The sequence below is a fragment of the Mugil cephalus genome, chromosome 9, assembly GCF_022458985.1.
Source record: "Mugil cephalus isolate CIBA_MC_2020 chromosome 9, CIBA_Mcephalus_1.1, whole genome shotgun sequence".
Classification (NCBI taxonomy): Eukaryota; Metazoa; Chordata; class Actinopteri; order Mugiliformes; family Mugilidae; genus Mugil; species Mugil cephalus.
The window spans coordinates 22687368-22710419 of NC_061778.1; the positions used below are offsets into that span (position 1 = coordinate 22687368).

Consider the following 23052-nt stretch of genomic DNA (forward strand, 5'->3'; position numbering starts at 1 on the left):
CATTATCCAGCCTTATGTTTCCATCCAACAGTCAAGTATGATACAGTTATTTAGCCATCCAGTTTAACAACACTACAAACTCTAAAATTAATCAAGGCCACACAACATATGTACATTATAACGTTTGTGAAGATTGTATTGAACTACAAAACTGTGCATTGTCATAGCAGGACACAAAATCTTGACAGTGCCTGTCATGATTATATTGCATTGAGACAGCAAGCCTTCCAAGAATAAAACGTAAAAAATTGGTTTGAAAATTGGTGATATCTATTTTAACTTTGCATGAATAATGTGATTTAAAGTAATAATAACAATGAAAATAGTTACACATAAAGGACTGTAGTCCTAGTGTGTAGTGTGATGTAATACAGAAAAAGCAGGAAAAGCAGTTATCATTAAATGAATGTAACACATTTTTACTGCTTTAAATGTGCAAATAGGCCACGGAGTAATAGATCTGAATGTGTGTAATGAGCAGTCACAAACTCAAGGCCGATTCATTTTCAGCCCTTTACACAACAGAGTCAAGCACCGTGCAAACTTGCACGTCACTATCGCGACAGTGCCCTGTTCTTTTGCACACCTGATTTCTTTGTTCTCTGTTTTCACTGGTGATGACATAATGGTGAAACCGAAGTCAGCGAGTGGATGAATGGAACATCGCTTGAGAGGTAAAAACATTTATTTTGTCACATTTTCCTATACAAAAGCCCTTTTTCAAAAGGTATTACTTCATACATTGCAGGATTGACAACAATAATAATAATAATACACTGGTTAATTGTAAAATTATACACAGACATATATATATATTTATATATTTATATATTTGATATCCAAAATACATTGCATATATGAAGTAGCACAGAGCCCTTTCCATTGATGCTTGTGAAACATGAACATTAAGGGTACATTATAATCATTTCTTTATGCTACAAATTAAATGTTCCCTTTTAATTTGTTCTTTTAAAGCTATAAATCTTCAATAGAAGCTGTTTGTGGATATTAATACTGTTGGTATCATTCTGCATAAAATACCTGAAAAAAAAAATCTTTAATGCACAGGAAAAGCAAACAATTCCAGGGAAATTTGGCATGAAAAGTGATTGACACGGATGGAAACGATCCATCGCTATCACATGTTGCATATAGAGTAAAGAGATCCCTGGTTATTGGATTAAAGCAGGCACGGGTGGTTTCGGGAATACAAGAAAATATCCTTTACACTTAGAGGCACTTAGCATGTTACAACCGAATTTCAGAAATAATAACAATAACAAGAAAAAAAAAAGTTAAAATGTATTGCCCAAATGTACAGATATAAAAACGCTTCAAATGCTCAACAAACTACTTAGCAGAAATGGACTCAAAAGGTTTGCATTTTTGACCGAGGTCAACTCGTATTAATTCTCTTGACTTTTTATACTGTGTCACATATGAAAATAACTCTGCATAATTTATACAGTAAGTTGCTTTAATGCCTAGTTGACTGATGCTTATAAAATAATAAAAAATAGGTCTGACAAACGCACAGCGCTTGCGAATCTGAGGATTTCTTTGTTTCATCTCGACATACTTTATTGATTTTGTTCTCTGGTAAACTACTTAGCCCCAAGTAATTCATTTTCAAGTGTCCATTTTCAGTTAGGAATACTTTTGATATTAACAGCTTTGAACACCTGAAGATGGATATGTTTTTGACATACTGTTACATGGTGATGATGAAATCCTGACTTGAGATTCATGTGCATTTTGTCGGGCTTTAAGATCAGTGAGAAACTAACATTCAAACACACATGCTGCTCTCAAACTAGGATCCAGCCCTGATTTAAAAAAAAAATGCAACTTGACTTACTGTTAAGCCACTTCTCTGTGCTGACCTAAACGGTCTGGACTGGCCTACAAAGAGGAAAGAGACACCGTGGCAGCCGTTATTGTCAGAGTGCAAAATCAAAAATTGCCAGATTTTTGGTGGCATAATTTATCGCATGTATTTTAAGATGTAGTGCCGTCTCATCTTTAATTAATAGAAATGATATGGTGTAAATCAGCAGTTAAGGCATGGCACTAAGTCTGTGTGAGTTAGGGCTTTTAATTCTTATTACAGCACATATTAAAACTCGATGGCTACTCACCCACCCACTAAACGACAGTAGACAATATCTACACGGGATCACATCTGCCAAAAGGCACTTCCATGTTTTAGATGAACATATCTGACAACTTTTGATTTCACTAAAGGGTGTCTCTTTTTTTTTTTTTTTTTTTACGCTTGTTTCACAAACCAGAAGACATTCACATTAATACTGACATGGTCGAGCAACAAAACATCTGGAAATGGCGTGGTTGAAAGGCAGCAACATGGCAGACATTTAATAGCCTAGTGTGTGGCCCACTGAACAACAGCCTGACCTGGGTAGAGTTATTGTAGCAAATTGCTGCGATTATAGCTTGAATAAGCCTCCCCGACTCAGTCGACTGTACGCATCGGCCATCTTGAACCCCGCAGGCAACACACAGCAAAAACATTTTAAGCATCTTGAGTTGACCCAGGTCAGCAAAACATACAGCGCTTCCTTCTCCGGCATTTACCTCTTCTCTAGCCTTCCAGTTTGGAGGATAAATTAAATGGCATATTGAATGGCATATTCCAGTTGCCAAATTTCATTCAGTGCTGAGAAAAGTCCATCTCACCGAGAGCTCCCCTTTGTCCAGCGAATTTAAGAAGACTCTCCACACACGCACATCAAAGGATGCAGATGAACAGACAAGCAGACAGAGACAGTGAGAGTGAGGCTGTAGGTGAGCAGAAAAGACAGATGCTTTAAAGCAAAAATGTACAGAATGTACTGAGAAGGATGTAGTTTGAGACCCATAACTAATAGGCCCATGTCTGGTACTGTAGCAGGGCAAGGAGAAAGACAGGCTTGGGTTCATCTCCTGTCTTCAGGCTTTGGTCTGGCAAGGTTTCAGACAGGACACCTACTTTCTTGCAGGTGCAGCTTTCAGGAGGGTGGGAAGGAGAGGCACAGGAAACTCAGACACATGTCTGTAAAACATTAACAAACAGTCACTAGTATTGTAAAGGTAAGTAGTATTCCATTTTGGACCGTAGCATCCAGTTGTTTATATAATTTTACAAAAAGAAAAAACAAAATCCTTCAATTTAATCATCCTTCATTCAGGAGCAGAATTTCTTCAGAGAACAAAGCACCTCTGTCAGTTCAGTCTTCATTGGTTTGGCATCATCTGAGTGCAGGCAAAAAACTGTGGACTTCGTTTGTTCGGAAAAGGGGCACTTTCGAGCGTGGATGGTCAGAAATGGTTGGTTTTAATAATAACTGCCGAGGTGGGATGGCACGTGAGTGTTAGGATGGCGGGGGACGTTTGGGTTGGGGTAGATGCCTGCAGTAGGCGAGCTCCAGTACTGAGCTGTGGGTCCAAAGAAGTTGGAGGAGGTGACTGGCATGGATGGAGGGTGCGGGGACACAAAGTTGACCTTCTGCTGGTGGGCGTGGTAGGAAGGCACATAGGCTAGGTCCGAGGGGTATTTATACATAGAGGACTCAGTGGGGTGCGGCTGTAGCGCCTGAGCGATGCCATGGAAGTCGAACTTGTAGGCGTAGCGCTTGCCGTGCACCTTGGTCATGATATTTTTGTCATAGTAGTAGCGCAGCGCACGGCTCAGCTTGTCGTAGTTCATGTTGGGCTTGCTCTTACGCTCGCCCCAGCGCCGCGCCACCTCATCTGGATCTGTCATCTTGAACTCGCCATTAGTGCCCTCCCAGGTGATGCAGCCTGCGTTGGCACTGTCGGACAAGAGCTCCAGGAGGAACTGCCAAAGTTGGATCTGACCCGATCCTGATGGTGGACACAAACGAACGATCTTGGTCAGTTACATTGCTCGGTACACACTGACTGAAGCTTGTTGAGGAACTGACACAGCAGCTGATTCGTTATGAAGTCTTACCTGGGTTAGCTAAGCGACTACTGGTGGGACCCAGAATCTGGTAAGGATCTGCAAACGACGGAGAGCATTGTTAATCTACACCGTAATTGCTGTGACAACACATAATATAACAACATGTGGCCCATGGTAATTAGTATGGGTATGGGAGACTGTTGTCACTGAGGGACTGTTCATGATATATTTTAATGCTAGTAATACGAGCAGTTAATTAAATACAGCTGAATATGCAATACACTGGAAAAAAAAAACAATACTAGAAGTTACAGTGCTGTGTAACCTCTAAATAATGAGGTGACCATGAAAATCAATTACACATGGCTGAGCAGTAAAGAAGAAAAGGCAAGAGTAAACATTCTGCTGACTGTATTATTAAATATTTCTAAATTAAGTTTTAGTAGAAACAATTGAATGCAACCAAATAAAAATAGTACAAATATCATACACTTCTATTGAGAACACTGAGCAATTTATACTCAACTGTGTTGACCATGCACAGACAGAGGAGGAAATCTGTCAGCTGGTGCAAAGGGAGCCCAACGGTATACTACAGCGACCAAGGAAAACATAGAATAAATAGTTACCTGGCTGAGCTCTGGGCTGCTCAGTGGACTTGGTCACATTCTGGGTAACCACTGGTGAGCCTTCAGAGAGAGAGAGAAGAAATCAGTGAGGGACAAGAAAGACAGGGAGAAAGAGACATGGAAAAGTTCAGAGAAAACATCAGTCGGGTGGCCACAGATAAGCGTGCTGCACATCTCAAAGGCATGCCAGCAGAGGTCCAAAGTAAACAAGGCAGTAGCTGTTGGCCGGACTGCCTGCTCTTGCCTGTCTAATCTTTAGGAGTCAGTCCCACACGTCTAGACTGTGGACGCTGGAACTGCCTCTAGTGTGATGCGGACTCAAGTTACACACATTATTGCACATTATTTGGTGGTGCTCAGCATACCAAAAATTTAAATTTAACCAAGTGGGGTGAAATGTGAACCCCTTCTCTTGGGGTTGGTTTCATTCATATTTACCAGCACTGTCTAGTCAAACAAGCAACTGATTTCTGTGTCCTCACCTTTGCCGCTGTGCATGTTGTTGGACCATCCTGTCCGCCGAACAGCATCATATGAAGGGTCTGATGAAGAGAAAGCACAGGCCAACTCTGAGCACCTTTGAAATGGTTGTTGTTTATTTCTAAGATAATATGGAATTCAGACAAAGAGCTAGTGGATGCTGCGTTTTGGTCTAATTACACTCGCAGAGTTTGCCCACATGTACGTGACTCCAGTAAATGTCTCATCTCATCGTGGGCCAACTCCGAGAGCGCAACCGGTACAGAGGGCCGGTGCCAAATGGCATTCATAAATCTATCAAAACACAACTGAAACCATTTTACAGGATATCTGGACTTGGTAATGTGGGTTTGTTCGGCACGCTGTGGTCGCCAACATGTAGATGGCACAATCTTTGACAGAGAGTGCAGTTGGCTGAGCAGCTTGCAAAACCCTCACCACAAATAAAAGGACTGATGCAAATGAACGCTCAACGGAGAGGCGCGCACTAAGACAACGCGTGCACGTGATATCCACTCTCGTCTCACCCACACACACAAGCTGCTTTCATGAAACCTTGACAAACAGCCAAACTGGCCCAGTTTGCAGGAGTCCTACCTGCTGTGTGTCTGCGGTTCCAACCTGACTGAGTGTGAAGCTGCCAGCTTCCATAACAATCAATCACTCTGACACAAGCAGATAAAACACACAAGCTGTATCGTTCCCCTGGCAATGTCTCAAAAACACCCTGGTACACTCACAGTGCACCTGGCCAGCACCCTTCACGGTTTGTATTATTAAAGGCTAAAACAGTTCAAACAGTTGCCAGAAAGCAGGGAAATATGATGCGTATTGTGGCCAGATATGCCATTCACAGTCTTATCATAATCTGCAAATCTTTTTTTTTTTTTTTTTTTTTTTGTCAGCAGTGTTGCTCCCAGAGGATAACACATACAGACAGTGATGACAGGGGTTGTTGATGCAATCGGCAAGCTGTTAGAAGGTCAAGAGGCAATTCCATTTCCCATCAGTGCGGCCTGAATTTTTGAGAAGCAGTCTAAGTGACAGTTGACGCCCCTGCTGTGGTTGGCATCGCGGGCGTTTATCAATACCAGGTTCAGTTCTAAAGTACAGACTCTGGTGGATGGTCACTCTAAACTTGCACAACAACCTATTTTAAATGCATTCTGGGAAGCCACACATGCTACCTCCCATCGCATCCTCAATAAAACACTAGGGAATGTCAGAGAAGAACAGTTCTTGGGCAGTGACCTTTTTAACAAGTTCACAAGAAGAAGAACCGGAGTACAGGCAGGGATGCACATTGATAAACGCCCCACGTATCATGACTGAATTTATTCACTGCAGTGATTGGTAAAGATGTGACCGAAGGCTGTGCCTGTGTAGATATATCCGACCGTAATAGTGTGGTTCTAAACACAGCAGCGGATTCTTACTGTAATCTATAACCCAGGTGTCTCTAGAAGATGTTGTGGCAAAGAGTCCTTATCTCGAGCACAAAGAAAATGTGTGGTTTATTGCATTTTCTTTTTCCACTTATGACTATAAATGCACTCTCACGTGTGCTTTTCATTGTAGGGTTTTATTCTTCACACATGGATACACATTATTTGTATCTGTCAGAGGCAGATGAGATATCACCGCAACGTAAGTCTTTGCATTAATTCAAATCATATATTCATTTCGATGCCAGCCACAAGTAAACAGTCGCTTATTGTAAGCGTGCCAGGCATTGTTAATGTATCCAAAACGTTGTGGTTGTTTTCACTCAGTTTATCTTTGGGTGCCAAGCAGGCCACCCATTTGACCTCATAGGGCCACACCAGACGAACGTCTAATGACATTAAATTCATCACCAGCTTCCACAACAGGCCCATACATTTTCTAAACATTGTGCAACACTGCCCTCTTGTGGACGAGAACCGGTTGACGTCTAGGTTTCCTTCTAATAATGAACAGATAATAAATTATTTTAAACCAGCTATTATTCCTTCTTTCAGCACTTCCAGTTTCAAATCACAATGCAACCATAAAAAATGAATAAATCTGACGGGAGACTTGCCCCACATAGTTTTTGGTTGAAAATGCAAAAATTAACTGACGCTCGGGGCTCCCTACGTTTCGTTCACCGATTTCTAACTTTACAACTTTTAACCCCCATCTCTTAAGAGTAGGCGTTTCTACTATGGAGGGAGCAGGACATGAGGAAAAAAAAAAGTGGAAGACAATACAAGTGATGGGGCTTGTTAAAGTGAAATGAATGCTTGTAACCCCCCCCCCCCCAAAAAAAAATCAAATAAATGAAAGAAAACTGCAGGTAAAAGGATAAAAAAAAGACAAAAAGAGGGAGAGGAGGGACAAATAACAAGCAGGCTGCCGTGGCTCAGCAGGGCTGTCAGGTTCAATCTGGTGTGGGCCAGCAGGATAGCCAAGGAGCAGTGACTGGGGGAGAGTCCTGGGAGACTTGCGTTTCCTGCCTGCTTTGCCTGCAGACAACCTCTCTTTGTTTTACTGGCCCTTTTTTCCCCTCTGCTCACCGCCAGCCAGCCCCCACCCCACCCCACCCACTCCATCCACCCTACACCATCCCCAAAAAAACACAACGGGGCTACCTCCATCTACGTGCAGAGTGGGGTTTTTGGAGACGGCGAGGGAGGGAGGGGGGCTGGGGAGCGAGATGAATGAAGGAGGGATGAGAGAGAAGGCGAAGAAATCACAGAAAGAGAGACAGAGAAGCTGACAGATGAAGGTACACGGATGGAATGAGTAAGTGCACAAAATGGCAAGAAGGCGGGAAAAAATACTGAGTCAGACGAAACACAACTTTGGAATTTGAAAAGAAAATAATGGCGACCAACTCAGCTACTGTCTGGTAATGGCGTTGGGCAGATGTCCGGTTATATGGACTAGATGCGCTCAACACAAACTCAGACAGGATTTCCTCCTAAAATCCGGACAAGCATTCACAATTTGAACTTGTCGACAATATAGCCTCTTTTTGTTTCTGATGACCGTGCTGGAGGAAAAGTGGGGAAGTGGAAGTGAAAGTGCGGAACAAGGAAGAAGCAGCAGCGCACAACGTACAAAGCCCACGCAGACACAGAGCATCGAATGTGCACACGCAGACCGGCCTCTATCCTCCCCACCTCTCCCCCAACCCGCCCGCCTTCATTTTTCCAGGCTTCGCTTTGACTGCGACTTGAGCCAGTTTCCACTCTGGTCTGGGGTGTGGTGCACGCTCCTGGGAGACTTCAACTGCAGGACCAGTTAGTCAAAACAAGGCCCGAGCGCTAGACAGAGGGGAAGAGAGAGGCAGAGAGACAAAGAGAGAGAGGAAAGACAGAGGGAGACAGAGAGAGAAGGGAAGAGAGAGCAAGTGAGCAGACAGGCTGAGAAAGAGTGAGAAAAGAGAAGGAGAGAGTGGACTGTTTTTAACCCAGAGTCTGGGCCAAGGAGAGAGACCCAGACAGAGTAAACTTTTTTTTAATACCTATAATACAGGTGCTTTAAAAGCCATCTGTGTGAAGAGGGAGCCGTAAGAGGAGGATGACGACGGCAAAACAGGAGACAGACAGAGGGGGCACAACAGCAGAGACCCACCTGAAAATAACTTTGCTAGCCTTTTTAAAGGGGCCGCCTTTCATTTGTTTTCAGTAAATGCACACAGCAGTTATATGTAAGTTCGTATTGCTCTATTTGAACCCACTTGCTTTTCACCGGGCAGCAAAATGAGCGCTTTCAAAAAAGGTGAATCATCATCTGACTTCATTCACGAGAGGCTGGAAAAAAAAGCGAGTGTCCTTTCTGCGAATTATGAATTTCCAAAACGTGCTAGTGGGACTAAAAATAATACATATTTGTGCCGCTGTTATGAGAAAATGTACAAAAAAAAAAAGAAAAGTAGACAACGGCCAGACCTGTCAAAAACCTTCATATATGTGTGTGTGTGTGTGTGTGTGTGTGTGTGTATTTCCCAGCACACCACCATCCAAACCTGTAACTTCTATACTCATGAATAACAGCATAAGCAGTCAAAAGAAACATGCGTAGTGTAATACATGCCGCACTAAGACATTCAAAAACCCACCCACACACACACAGGCCTATCCACAGGCACAGCAGACATACACTTTAGATTCACACAGACAGCCACACATACACACACACATCTGCACACACACGCACACACCCTTTCATAGCTGCTGCATTCCGTGTTTTATATGCTCTCTTTTATTCATAACATTGCATTTTACACCACAGAGTCTGGAGCAGATTAAGGGTTGTCTCCTGCTGTATGCTCGTGCTTACTCTACCCCAAAGAGCCTGTATGGTATTTGACTGTTCTCAAAAGGCAATATGAAGTTGAACATCTGGCAGCGCTGATCTGAGCAAATGCTGATAAAGGCTTCTCCTGAAGGAAGACACCTTTTATTGTCAAGTCAGAGACTCCCGGCTTCCAAGTTTCAACTTTTTCGCACTCCTCTTGCTTTTCTCTTTTCGCGCATGAGAGTAACACGTCGTACGCGTGGCGTGATTACGTTTTAAACAGATCGAACCGATAACATCGGTTCACATCCTAAATCTTGAAAAGTTAAGTTGTTGGAGGCACAAGTATTTTTTTTTCCTGTTTTTTTTTTTTTTTTTTCAGACAGCCACTGGGATCTGGGCCCGTTATAGAAATCACCTCTTGTGAAAGGGAAATGCTGCTGAAGGGAGTGACCCCTCTATTCCTGCCAGTCAAAATACCTGCCGCTGAGAACCAGGAAGACCAGGGTCGAGGGTGACGGAGCAGAATCTTATCTGGCCTGCCCATTGGTCTATTAGTTAGACGCTGGGCGAGAACAAGTACGTGGCCGGCTAACTCTCACCATAGGGGAAGATAGAGAGAAGCAGGGGTCATTCTCTGACACTTATCAGACCTAGTGTTTCCTCTGCCGCTGCCTTGATAGGGCCCCTCATCCTGTGTGCAAGGCTATCAATGTTATTGCAGTCCTTTCTCCAGTCTGTGATGGTGGCACCATATAGCCGACGAATGTAAAGAATGTTTAGCTTGATTTTTTCAGTCTTTTTTTTTTTGTCAGATACACAACCTTTGTCTGCTCAACTTGTGTCAGCACAAAACCCTGTTTGTAGAGTGAAAAGGTATCGAGAGGAAAGGGACAGTCATCCTGGAGCTTTATTCTTAGAAACCCTGCTTAGCTTCCTTAATTTTTCCCTATTTTACAGCAAATTTCATCATGTAAATATTGATTCGGTCATTAAATCGGATTCTCATTTTGGTCACACAACTTCCTTTGTCGAAAAGGTATATTGCGTTAAAGAAATAGTTACAAAAAATTAATTATAGTGGATTATTTGTGTGTATTTACTGCTCCTCTTGTAAGAACGAGTGCCTCGTGCTAGCATGATCTGTGTGTCATATGGTAACAAAGCAGCGCAAGCACAAGAGATGACATTTTTTTATAAAAAGTCTAAAATGACACGCAGCGCCCTGTCACTCCAAACAACATTTTCACCTCTCTTCCATTAACTCACTCACACACATTCACTCCTTTCCACTCCACTCTGGTCTGAAGCAGCCAATCAGCCTCCTTGTTAATGTTTACCCCACACATTGTCGCTTCTGCACCTGTCTGTGATGTCTGCCTTTCCAATAAACAGCCTCATTCGCGTCTCCTCTTTTTTTTTTCCCTCCCCATAATCGCCACATTTGCAGTCTCTTCATGCCCCCGCTGCGATGGAAACAACTCATCAGCGCTCTGCCTTTGTCTAGCTGTTAATAGGCCTCTATTCTCTTACTACTCCCCTGAGCTGCTGTGTTTTGTCACAGCTTTCAGGTACAGCAGTACTCAATCGCACGGTCTGCTGCAGCAGCTCGGCCTTGACTATCGGTTTTAACGGCACAAAGGGTGCACCTGCCCGTGGCTTTGTCAGGGGGGCAATCAGCAACTGCATATGCTTCGGTTTTGCGAGTGGCCCGTGTTCTCAAGTGTGTGTGCGCTTTGTGCGTATGCGTGCGCACTTGATGCTGGCCGGTATTTTATGTTTTTTTAAAAGGTTTTTTATCCTCTATTATTGCCTCTGTCTTCAGTAGCTACATTTTCCCAGTTGGCGTTTTTGCATCACCCCTAATGTACAGTACACACAGATATCTGGATAAAGCAATAAAGATGAAAGAGGGGGGAAAAAAAGTGTTCCTACCCTCTTTGGCAGCCAGGCGCGGGGATTGGTCTGTGTGAGATGGTGTATTGTAGGATAATGATGAGCTACCTGCAAAGAGACAAAAGAAAGTAGAAAAAGATGAAAACAAGAAAACAAGAAAAAGGAATAACAGCCATGATGAATTAAAACCCGGATAAAAGTAGTGTAATTTTACAAAAAAAAAATAATAATTACAATTTACAATGCAAGACATCCTTGCACTCTTATTGTTTGATTTATAATAAGCAGTATTTAAAATATATTGAAGCATTTGCAGGCTAATCATTACTAATTTACTGTCAAAGAAACTGTAATCCAGATTAACACCATTGTACTCAAGAAACTCAAATGGTTTAACAGCAGCCAGCAGATGGCAGTAGACAGTCCAGCTCAACTACTGTCAAGCAACCCCGTTTCATTTCTTGACTTGTGCTCCTGTTTTGTCTTAAAAATAATCTCAAATGGAACACAATTAATGACAAAAAAAAACAACAAAAAAAAAAAAAAAACGAATTCCATCCCAGCACACACACAGTCTTTGTCAACCCTTTTCACGACAGCATTTTGACTGCGAGTGCTACTCCAGAGTGTGGCAAGACTCGGAGGCGAGAGTCGTCGTATGGCTGCCTATTCATTTCACCTTATGGAGCAGAACTCTGCGCTGCATTCCTCCACTTACACAGGCATCCTGGGCGGCACCAAAATGCTCTCTTAATTTTAGCTGCCCCCAGGCATAAATCAGCGAGTGGAAAAACAGACCCAAAAATGCACAGAGAAAACACAAGGGCAGTTACTACACAGGGAGCGTGGAGTAGATTTAGTAGACGGCTACGGGAAGCTGCTGAGTAGGGAGGATACCTTTTCTGAATGGACCAGCTGGAAGACAAGCTGAAACGCAAATGGAACCGAAAAATCCTTATTTTGTGGAGTTTTCTGGTTTCTTACCTAACAAGCTTGGCGGCTGCTACTGCTGCTGGAGGGGTTGGGGCCCACAGTGGCAGACTAGGGGTCTGTTTTTTTAGGGGGTGGCTGTAGAAGGGGGGGGTGTGGGGTGTTCCACAAATGTATTCTAACCTCCCAACACCCCACCGTTTCCAGTTCTACCTTCTCCGTGGCACCCCCAAGGCTCTGGGCCTAGTTTAGAAAGCTGGGGGCCTCAGAACAGGGGAGCCATTGTATAAGGACGGGTCCCTGCACAGCAATCAAATGCAGCTCCCCGTACAAAAATAATTCCACACGCCGAGTGTAAGCACGCGGGGGCAAGCGAGCCACCAAAGCGCAATCTGTGGAATAAGGGTGAAAGTGTAAGAGGAAGATGAACAGACGGGGAACGGAGGAAGGAGAAAGCGGCTGTTAACCCTTTTCCTACTGTGTGCCACATATGTGGGCTGACCCAGACAGGCAAACAGGCAGCATTGCTGAGAAAACCTCAAACCATCCCACAGAGAAATTCAGGGCTGCTGCACGGGAGAGAGTGAGAGTGAGCAAGAGCGTAGGGGTGAGTGAGTAAGAGAGAGACACCACAGCTGATAGTTTGGTGGATGGAGTCTTGGTCGTGCTGCCTATTTATTTGGACGGCCTCTTCCTCCCTCGGAAAACAAACACGTCCCGGTAATCTGACAGCGCAGTGGGAGGACTGGCGAGTGCTCAGCCCCTAAGACCCTCACTCTCGCTTTCCCTCTCCGCTCACATCTGCTCAGAGTCTGTTAGATTACATAACGTCCACAAACAATTTTCTTTTCTCTCCTTGCTATGACTGATGGCTCTTTCAAAAGCTCCGTCCCCCCGGTTTGAAGTGCCCGTATTATTGATGGATAGATTTTCGGGGCTTGTTCCGGATCGCGATGGACCTCCAGCAGCGCCCTGCTGTTTATTCTGTCAAGCCATATGATACCATTGCCTCAAACATGTGGTCTGAGCTTTGTCAACAAACTGAAAGCACCAGTCACCCAGTTTTGGGCGTCCTGCCACCTAAAGGGGAGGGTGAAATGGGCTCCAGCTTCATTTCAGATCCATAGGATAAAGCTGCAAGTGAGAAATCCTCCAAAACAACAACAACAACAACAAAAAAAAAATCATCAACTGGCATTTTCCAAACTAAAAACCCTACTTTCAAAATGACATCGTCGGTTAGCAGTGTTGTTTTTTTGTTTTTGTTTTTTTTTAAATAAAAGTATGCATTACTCATAGTATGACTTCCACAGACTGCGTCTAGATTTTCAGCAGCGGCACTAAAATCTCACTTCTGCTGTTCCCTTCTTTGCTGCACAAGCTGTGCTGTTCGCCCACATGTAAAGACTGTGGAAGTGCTGGATTTAAACCATTGTTTTGCTGTGGACAAAGATCTAACTTCCTCCCCGCACCTCCAGCTTTTAGAACAAACTAACATTTACCACACCAGTCTGCCAACTACAGGAAGGCAAAAGGATCTTTCATTAAACCCTCTGCAAAACACTGGGTAACCCCACTTGCAACATGTTAAATCAACAAAGTAACAAAGAACAGCAGGTGGAATACAAGCGCTGAATTTTCTAATTACTGTGATGTAGTAGACTTTATAGACTTATAGTCTTTTTTCATATAGCTGTGACGCGTTCTGGAGTGGACGATGTTTTCACATAAAGGACGCATTTCTTTCCAAATTCCAAGTCGCAAAATTGTCCAACGCTAAAGGAATTCCAAAGTACACTGGCCTGAAAGCTTTCCATTAAAGGCTGCCTCCATCACAAAGAGAAACAACACAACGGCCTGTTTGTTTAAAGACATTAGTGTGATGTTGTTGTAGCTCAACAAAGGCTTTTGCGGTGTATGGACGGATTCACAAAGCGTTTGAACTTGGCCCGAAGGTTACATCCCATCTCCTACCGACAGGCAGCGTCCTTTTCACAGACCGAAACTTAACCTTGATCTTAAGACTGGACCTTACGATGCCTGAAAAGAAAAGTGTTGTCATATAGCTGTGAGGGTTTTCCTGAATAATGGTGCAAACATCGGACCAGTTGCTGTTTAGGTTTAGGTATCGGAGCGGTTCACTTACCCAATTAGCACTTCTGTTGGCCTATACTGACACCGAAGCAAAATTAGAACCATAGTTCATTTCCAGTGACCACAGCGGTCCTCTTTAACCATGTAGTTGCCATGAACAACTACTGCCTGCTGCAAGCTCAGTTATTATGCACATCTAAGCATCTATCTTCAAATGCAGCTCAGCTCATCTTAGTGTTTACATGAATAGCAACTGCTTATTATCCCCGTCCACTTATGCTAATGCTATATACATAAATTGCTGCAGAAGTATGTCTGCACCCCAGCAGTCAAGTGAGCAGCCGCAGACTGCTCCGTAATGGTGGCTAACGGCAGACAGCTAACAGTAAAGGGCGCGGAGCCAGGTCGTTGAGCCCCTCTGCACCAGTGATAATCTGCCAATAGAAAGGACTAATGCAAGGGGAGCTCAATAAAAATGTTGTGAGGGAAGAAAGGGTGGGGGGTTGGGGAGGGGGGGCTGAGAGAGAGAGAGAGAGAGGGAGAGAGGGAGAAAGAGAGCTCTCCAGACCTCCTTTTTCCCTACTCAGCCTGCGAGCCCAGATGTTTATGGTCTGTATAAACTATTGAGGGCTCGAGAATGTCCCCCACTCTGAAGCGAGCAGCAGCAGTGCAGGAGCCCAGACTTATCGCTCTCTCTCTCCCTCTCTCTCTCTGTCTTGACTCCCTTACTGTAAATCCATCCAGACACACAAGCAATGGCGACAGCTGGGAAACAGAACTATTGCTATTCTCCAACGGCACTCAATCACGACCATCTCGGCCCGTTTCCACGCACTTCTGAAAAATAGCTCAGCCCCCAACTTTTATTTTCAACTTCACACTCCCTTTCTATAACAGCTTCTCTTGCTCACACCCTCCAGCCCTCTCCCTCAAACAACTACTGCAGGGTCTATCTGTCATGGATGTGGATCACTGTTTCTACCGTGGCATCTCTTCAGATCGACTTATTCGTCCTCAATCCTCTTCCTCGGCACATTCCCTCCTCAATCCCTCCTTTGTTCCATTCTCATCTGTTCCATCTCCCCTGTCTTTCTCCCTCTCTCGTCTTGCATCTCTGTGTGTCTTAAGATACAGTGTCTCGTTGTCTGAGGTTTGTTGCTCTGCTCCGTTTCCAGCACATGTGGTATCAAACCGACCTACATGGGTGCGATAAAGCAAACAGTCCGCGGTCCCTCCCTGACAGACTAATTTGAACAAATTCTCAAATTGCACTCCAAATTGAAAGCACATTGGGGTGTGGGCGGCCATCACTTATAAAAATCTGGATAAGTGACCAACAATGAGGCCAAAATAATGCATGGGCAACTACCCTTGTTACCTCAAGCAGCTGCGTAGCCAGACAGATGTTCAGGTTGTGCCCGCCGTTTGCACCAGTGTGGGTGCCTGAACAATACATCAGCTCATGACGTGGCAGGAATGTTTTGTTATGGTATGGCTGTAGGGTGGGGAAGTGTGTCCCTGCCCTTCGCCAAGCGTACATACAAGGCTTAATGACTGCGAGGAATGTTAATCAGAGGTTCAATAAACAGAACGGAAAGCACACATGGCGCACACACATGTGTATGAAATGATTGCGCTACCCGCTCGGACCATTCATTTTTTGGAGGAGGATGGGGGGTAATGTTGGTGAGGTGAATGGAGTTGGAGGAAGACACCGCATGACCTGCAATCACTAATACTTCCAGGGCTTGGCTCAGCTTTTCCACATTTTTTCTCTTTCTCTGCATTCTGGAAACTTGCCCCAGCTCAAGCTCTCATGAGCGTAGCCAGAGGTCTATTTTCTGGACGGGGTTACTCCTCAACCATGATTGTGTTTGTTTGTGCTGTGGGGGGAGAAGAGAGAATGGCTTCAGTTTCCAAATCATCAGCCCTGCAGGGTCTATGCAGCCCCAACTCTCTTCCCCAGTGGTGGTTTTGAGCCTACCTTAGACCTCGACTCTCTAACATGGTTCTTTTGACCCTCACGTTCCCATTGTTAATAATTCACACCGCTTGCATCTCTAAGAGTGGCCCCCAAACAGGTCACTCACCCCGTGAGAGGACCATTCATCTTTCTGATCACTCGGAATGAATCCAAAGCAATTTCAATTGGCAAGTGGAGAGGATTCCCAAGACATCTTTCCTGTCTCCAAAACACACAAGGTCTAAATCAAAAGAGGACAGCAATGGGCAGAGTCACGATGCAGCACGCCTAAGCCGTGGCTAAGTCCCGCAGCCAGTGGCCATAATGAAAACTGCTCTGCGGAGTGTGCCCAGTGGCGGTCAGACAGATCCACCCGCTGCAGCGCTGCACAATGAGGCTGTTATGCTCATGACAAGCATCTCTCTCTGCCCAGACGCAGTGCATAGAGAAAACTGTTGACACCCACAAAATACAGTACCCATTACGTCACACAGAGGCCCATCACAATTTTTAGAGAGTAATGTTAAATATAGTTGAGCCATCAGTCACTCCACCCAGCGTGCTGTCATGATATTCTGCAGCCGCAGCAGAAGCAGCCCTCACTGTTCCGAAGTGCAGAATCCGATTAAAAAAAAATGGAATGATCTGTTTTCTGTAACTGTGCAACGATCACAGTTATGGTTTTTCTAGTAAACAGGCATACCCAGTGTCTGAACTGTGTATTCAAACCATAGCCACACCAGATGTTACATCTTATATTCAAATGCCATTTGCATACTGCCTCAGAAAATTGGCTTCGTCTCCCCGCAGAAACATATGAACCAGGATTACGCCGAGGTACTCTTCAAAGGTAAGAGGCTCAAATTTAGTTGCCTCCATTGCAGATTGCAGATCAACTTTCTGTGCTGCGCATACAAGGCTAGCGTGATTCCTGAGGCAATGCACCTGGGCTTCATCTTTCTGTGGACCATGTGGAATAAGGCACTGCAAAGTGTAGTGGGGGATGTAGTTGATGGTTATCTTGAGAGGGGAAAGAAACCTGCGTGGCTTGCACAGCTCTGCTTAAGATGGGGTCCACTTTATGGAGAAATGAGGTTCCACAAAGCGATTTCATTGTTTGTTATTGGTAATTTTAACATGGTGTGGTTTTACAGGTTTGTCAAAAAAAAGTATTATCACATCTTCAGTACAATCAGCAGGATGTACAGCAATACGGGCTTCGTGCAGGAACATTACTGTTATTTTCTTGCTTAATAACCACAAATGTCTTTGGAAGATTTACTTAACATGTGCCTCTTTGTTGGTTCCTACACTTAACAGGCACAGCGTGTACTTACTTTCCCTGAGGTAATTGAGATGAGAGAGAAGCACTTCTGCATTGTACATGGTGGTGAGCCGCAGGAAGTCGTCCTTGCTCATCTTGCACAGCTCTTTGCCGTCTGTGTTTTGAAACATCGCCGTGTCAATGTCTAACAGGCTGTACTCCTTGATGGCCCACTCAAGCCACTGGCGCACATGGTCCTGGGACCACAGCGACGGGTCTGCGGAGGGAAGACAGAAGAAGAGAGAGGAAGTTTATGGACTGCAAAATGCATAGCTGTCGACAGACGCTTGCAGGAAGACATCTGGGAAACTTGCATATCTCACCATGGTAAAGGGAGTGGGAGAAATAAAAATGCCGAAATCAGAATTTATTATCAGTATCTGATTCCAATAGAATAGTAAAAACTGGTTTCCCAATTCTTAATCGCTGGAGTGCCATTTTGCTAGAGTACAATGCCGCACATTAACGTTCAGGTAAGTCATCTGTTGCAAAGCAGTGTTCAGTTTCAAATTCCTCCCTGTGATTTTATATGTTTTGTGGCACTTCTATGACAACGAAACCAATAACTAGCAAACAAAGTACTTGTTGCTTGACCCAATCTGCACAGTCATATTGGAAAGTAAAGCCCACATCTCATATTAGGTTAACAGAGCAACAGTTTAGCACTGGAATAGCATGGAACGTGGAAAATTTACCAAGAGTCTCTTCAATTCTAATTTAAAAGAACGGCATGTGACTGTTTACAGTCACACCCTCAACCCTAAAACTGAAATTGTTAACCTGAACAGTGTGGCCAACATTTTGACCTGCACTGATTTTGGTAAAACACATGGTACATTTGAAATCTAAAATATTTACAGCACTGTAATTATACCAAACCCAGGAAATCATTGTGTAATTCTGTCAAAAACTGTAAAACTGTTGTTATACCTGCAGGTACAATGACTCTCCGCTCATTGGTGGTCATGTTGGGGGGAGGAGCGTTCTTCTCGTCCATGTAGTTTCCATAGGTCATCTGAGATGTGTCGTTACCCCCCACCAGCTTATTGCATTTACCCACACTGCAGTCCACTGGAGACTCCCTGCTACACAAACATGCAGACAAAACTTGTAAAAATATTATCAGCAGATAAATTGGGTGTTGTTAGTTTCTGGGCATTGACTTTGGCAGGGGACATTTAAGCCGTACACTTGCGTGGGCCAAGCATATCAAAGATTAGCAGCAAAAGTAAGTTGCTGCAAATAAATGGCCTGTTAAATGACAAGTGACAACAGCAGCAACGCTCTGTCTAATAAAGGCTGAAAAATGTTCATCTCGCAGAACACGACCTACGTTGTCTCGTACCTGGATCCGTTCATGTGCTCATATTCTCTCTTGACATTGACCCGCACTGGCTGGTTGATCCACTCCTGCTGTGGGGGCAAGGGGTTGATTTTGTGGGTCTGGCCGTAGTCCTGTGTGCCAGATGCAGTCATGTCTGTTTTGGGGAGAGGGGCAGCAGCAGCGTACGGAGGCTCAAATAGGGACTGGTCTTCACTCACCACTGATAGCGCCTCCTAGAGGGGGACGGAAAAAAATAACCCACATGTTGAGTCTTTCTTATGATTCTGAGAATATTTTAAAAATGACATACATTGTTAGATTAGACAATTATTAAAGTATGAACCTGCAGCCAGCATCAGTCCTGGCTCTGTCTGAAACAAGAAACAAGCGCCTGTGGAACTAAGACCCAATACCAGTCACAGACACTTATATCTTCATGTTAAAGAGATCCTTCATCTCATACCACTTTGCAGTGGACTAAGCTACAGCCATAGAATCTAGGGTTATAATAAGTAACCAAAGTTACAGGTAGGTAGGCAGCAACAGTAGGTGGCAGTAATGCCCCTGTACGCTGGTTTGCCAACTGCCAGCAAGAAAAAAGACAGAAGTAGGCAAGTAACCTGGCTGAGAAGTGTTAAAATAGCCGGGTATTGAGGCATCCAAGTCCACAATTTTGTCAGCTTTAAAGATGTCGCTAGGAGTGTTTTTTTTTTTAATGTTTAGACAGTGAAGCTGGTAACTTCCCCCTGCCTTTCTTTCTTGCGTAATGTTAATATGATAACGATCATCCGGCTGCGGGTTCATATTTATCCCACAGATATCACAGCGGTATCATGTAACTCTCACAAACACGAGCAAATACAACTGAAGTCTTTCATTTGACACTTCCCAGAAACTTGTGATGCCGATTTTCAATCTCTTGTGTATTTTTGTTTACAGCAATTATGTGCAGTTATGGGTCATATCGCAGTCTGGCATCCTCAGTAGTTTACAGCTCACGAAGCAACTTCAGCTTCCTGTTGATGTTAGGGTGACTTCAATCATGCCCACAGTGGTTTAAGACAGAGTTGTAAAACAGGGTGCTGGAGGAGTCGGTCGTAATTCACTGTAATCGAATATCTACAGCTACCAGATTCAACAATTGGTTTACACACACACACAAAAAAAAACACACACACAAAGGAGACTTCTTATAAGTCCATGATTCCTGATGTGTGTATTATATCTCATGACTCATATCTTTGTGATTTATAATTTTAAATTCCGCTGTCAGGCCTCGGTATGTCTGTCTGGTCTAAGTGTTGGGCTTCCCTCCACAGCTGAAGACTCAACAGAAGCAGGGGGGGTCACGGCTGCACTGACCTCTCTGCTGTGGCTCAGCTGGAGCAATGTAATTTTATTAAAGAAAACAAACGCAGAAACTCGGGGCCGGCCATGATATTGCGTGTTTTCAACACGCTCCTCGTGTAATGTCTTGGAAGTAAAACATGACTCATAATTGAGTTGTTACTTTTTAACATGCACCAATTTAGACCTGTGCCAGTCACAGACATGTGCAGAATGCTGCTTAACAATAACTTGATAAGTCCTGTTCCGTTCCCCACTGTTAAAAAAAATGGAGCACAAAGTACAAAAAAGAAAAGCAATAAGTCAAAATATTACGTGAAATCATTACAGTCATATGCCTGCGAGGATTAGGCTCGGGCCTGATGCACATCTGGCTCTGATAGGATCTGATGGCACAGCTTAGACCGAGACGTGTCTAATCCCTGAGGACTGAATTATTTCATTCCAACATGCCACATATCTGCTTCAGGGGGAAAATGCTACTTGATATTCACTGATCAATATTTCCAACATGTAGCCGTTGCATTCCCCAAAATGTTGCTTTTATGAAAGTGAAATCCTCATGATCTCACATAACTTCAGCGCTGTTCCCTTCTAAGACATTTCATGTGAGTGGAAGGTTTTCACTTATCCTTATTTGAACGCTTAATGTCTTTTTATAGCAGACACTTTCCTTTTCGGTGCGACTGGATAGTTACTTCGGTGTGGAAATGATACATACATATATTAAAGAACAATAAAATGACTACAAATGCAGCGTATTATGTTGCCAGCTCCATTTTAACACAGTGCTTAGAAAAGCAGCACATCTACATTTTCTTTACTTAAAAGTGTCTTGTACATGAACTGTAGCTGTGTTCTACAATACAAACACAAGTAAAATCTTTGTACTTTGTTTATATTTTGTATTATTATGTACTATGTAAAGGGGTACATAAATGTATTTTCTAGATATTTTTATATTCATCCACCAACTTTTGCTTTTCTAATTACTACAGTACACTGCAGTGGGAAAAATAGATATATTTCAAACCAATCCAAGAACTTTATGTGAAACGGATCAAAATGATGCAATATATAGTCAAAATGATTTTATTTGCACTATTGTGCCTTCTGCCTGACTACTGGCTGTGTTTACAGAAGTAAAGTACAATTTGGAATGACAGAGTTTCAGCTGGGAATGCTCTGGAAAGCTAAATAACTGCTTTTACACATTTGTTTGTACTTTGGAATGAAAGGTACAGTATGTGCGTGTATTCAGTTTTTACAGCAACGTGAATCTTTTTTTTTCTTTCTTTTTCTTTTTTAAGTTAAACTTCTCCATAAATGTTTTCTTTTCCTTACACGAGAACAAGTACATAGAAACTGCAAGGCTAAGCCCAACTGTTCAGGTTAAGAGGTGGACAAAAAAACCTGAACCTCTCCAGAGCGTTTAACCCTGTGCCAGAATTAGATTTTCCAGTGATTTCATCAGTGGATCCATCAAAGTCTGAACACTGGCAGCGAGACGCGATATCTGAGCAGAGCACAGCAGCTTGTCTGTGGATGATAAAGCGCAAAAGAGTGAGGGACCGTCTCATCAGGGCCTGATAAGGGGCTTTGAGAACTATTATGACTGTTGTACGTTATATTTACAGTGACATATCGGCCTGCGCAATTAGAACCATGACTGACAAGTGGTGTGTGCCTATCAAGATTGCAATGGGTTGCTTTTAAAAATAGGAGCACACCACTCTCAGAGAGGAGCCGCGAGGATGACAGAGCAGTGCCAATTTGTTTTTGTCTTTCCAGTATCTGCAAGAAACACACACATACTAGCAGTTACAGCCGCAGGCGGTTACACTGAGTTTTCTGTCTGCCTCAAAGTGTCAGAAGATATTTTGTGATATTTGTGTCACAGATGCACTTCTCCCAGAGATATAAAATCATAATAAACTTCAGAAATTATTATTTCCTCAAGCATGAATAAGACTCAGACTCTGGGTTTGCTGTATATCTTTCTGCAGTGCTCCAGACAAAGGGGAAACAGCAAATAACACATGGCTCAGTGGTGAATGAGCAAGCCCCACTATATGCATTGTGCGAGTGTGACACCTGCTGGGAGCCACCTCTGTTCTGTTTACATCAACCAAGTCTATCTCCCCAAATGCGTCACGACGCGTCTGGAGCGGGCTGGATATATGCAGTAGCTCCACATCCAGACTACACGTGTATCTGTTTGGCGTTCACACACAGCCATCTAGCAGGAGCCACCCAGGGGGGGCATTCCTGTCTTTTGTTTAAGGAGGAAGAGGAAACCTGTCAGGAAAAGATTGTGTAGAACAGGAAGCTCTCATGGCTAGAGAGCCCTTCCTTTCTTTTCGCGAGCATGAATGCAGCTAACAGCCAGTCATTTACACCCAAGTAGTCAATTATGATTACATTAATTGTCACAACTTCTTGCTTTGTTTCCAAATAAATAATCCAGCCATGCCCTGGGGCAGCATGGCATTCACCCCCCAGTGCATAACAAAACACAGCGCTGTGCGCGATGAGCGACGATTTCACTGGGCTATATGTAGCCTGACATTTTTGTCTTGCCAACGTTTACACTCTTCCAAAACTCACACCACACCCAGCCGCCACAAACCAGCTACTTTAAATTTCCAAAAGAAAACAAGTCCCATCACTTTTCAGCGACAAGAGTAAATACAGATGCTGTATTCTTCTGAGCTTACACTTGTTAACCGGAGGACACAGGCTGAACGCATCGAACTAATAAGGACTCGCCATTCAACATCTGGTGACTACAGCCATAATGCATCTGGAATTTAACTGTCGGCAGCCAGTAGCCAATGTAGACCAGCGCTCTGCCACTACCAGCATACCATTTCA

General features: G+C 43.7%; 1 protein-coding gene across 7 annotated transcripts in view; it reads right to left on the reverse strand.

Annotated features, from left to right (window-relative positions):
• Window positions 1-667: 667 nt before the first annotated feature.
• The window catches only part of fli1 (Fli-1 proto-oncogene, ETS transcription factor), a 29500-nt gene continuing 7115 nt past the window's right edge, over window positions 668-23052 (reverse strand). For 4 of the 7 annotated variants that reach the window (XM_047593515.1, XM_047593517.1, XM_047593519.1 and 1 more), the window contains 8 exons: window positions 18853-19064; window positions 18438-18592; window positions 17521-17724; window positions 11236-11304; window positions 5037-5096; window positions 4555-4614; window positions 3974-4021; window positions 668-3864 (listed from right to left, as the gene is read on the reverse strand). In XM_047593515.1, the coding sequence (XP_047449471.1) occupies window positions 3335-3864; window positions 3974-4021; window positions 4555-4614; window positions 5037-5096; window positions 11236-11304; window positions 17521-17724; window positions 18438-18592; window positions 18853-19064 (1338 nt within the window). In that variant the 3' untranslated portion in view covers window positions 668-3334. The remainder of the gene's footprint in view (window positions 3865-3973; window positions 4022-4554; window positions 4615-5036; window positions 5097-11235; window positions 11305-17520; window positions 17725-18437; window positions 18593-18852; window positions 19065-23052) is intronic. The other 3 variants (XM_047593516.1, XM_047593518.1, XM_047593520.1) reach the window with 1 other exon arrangement.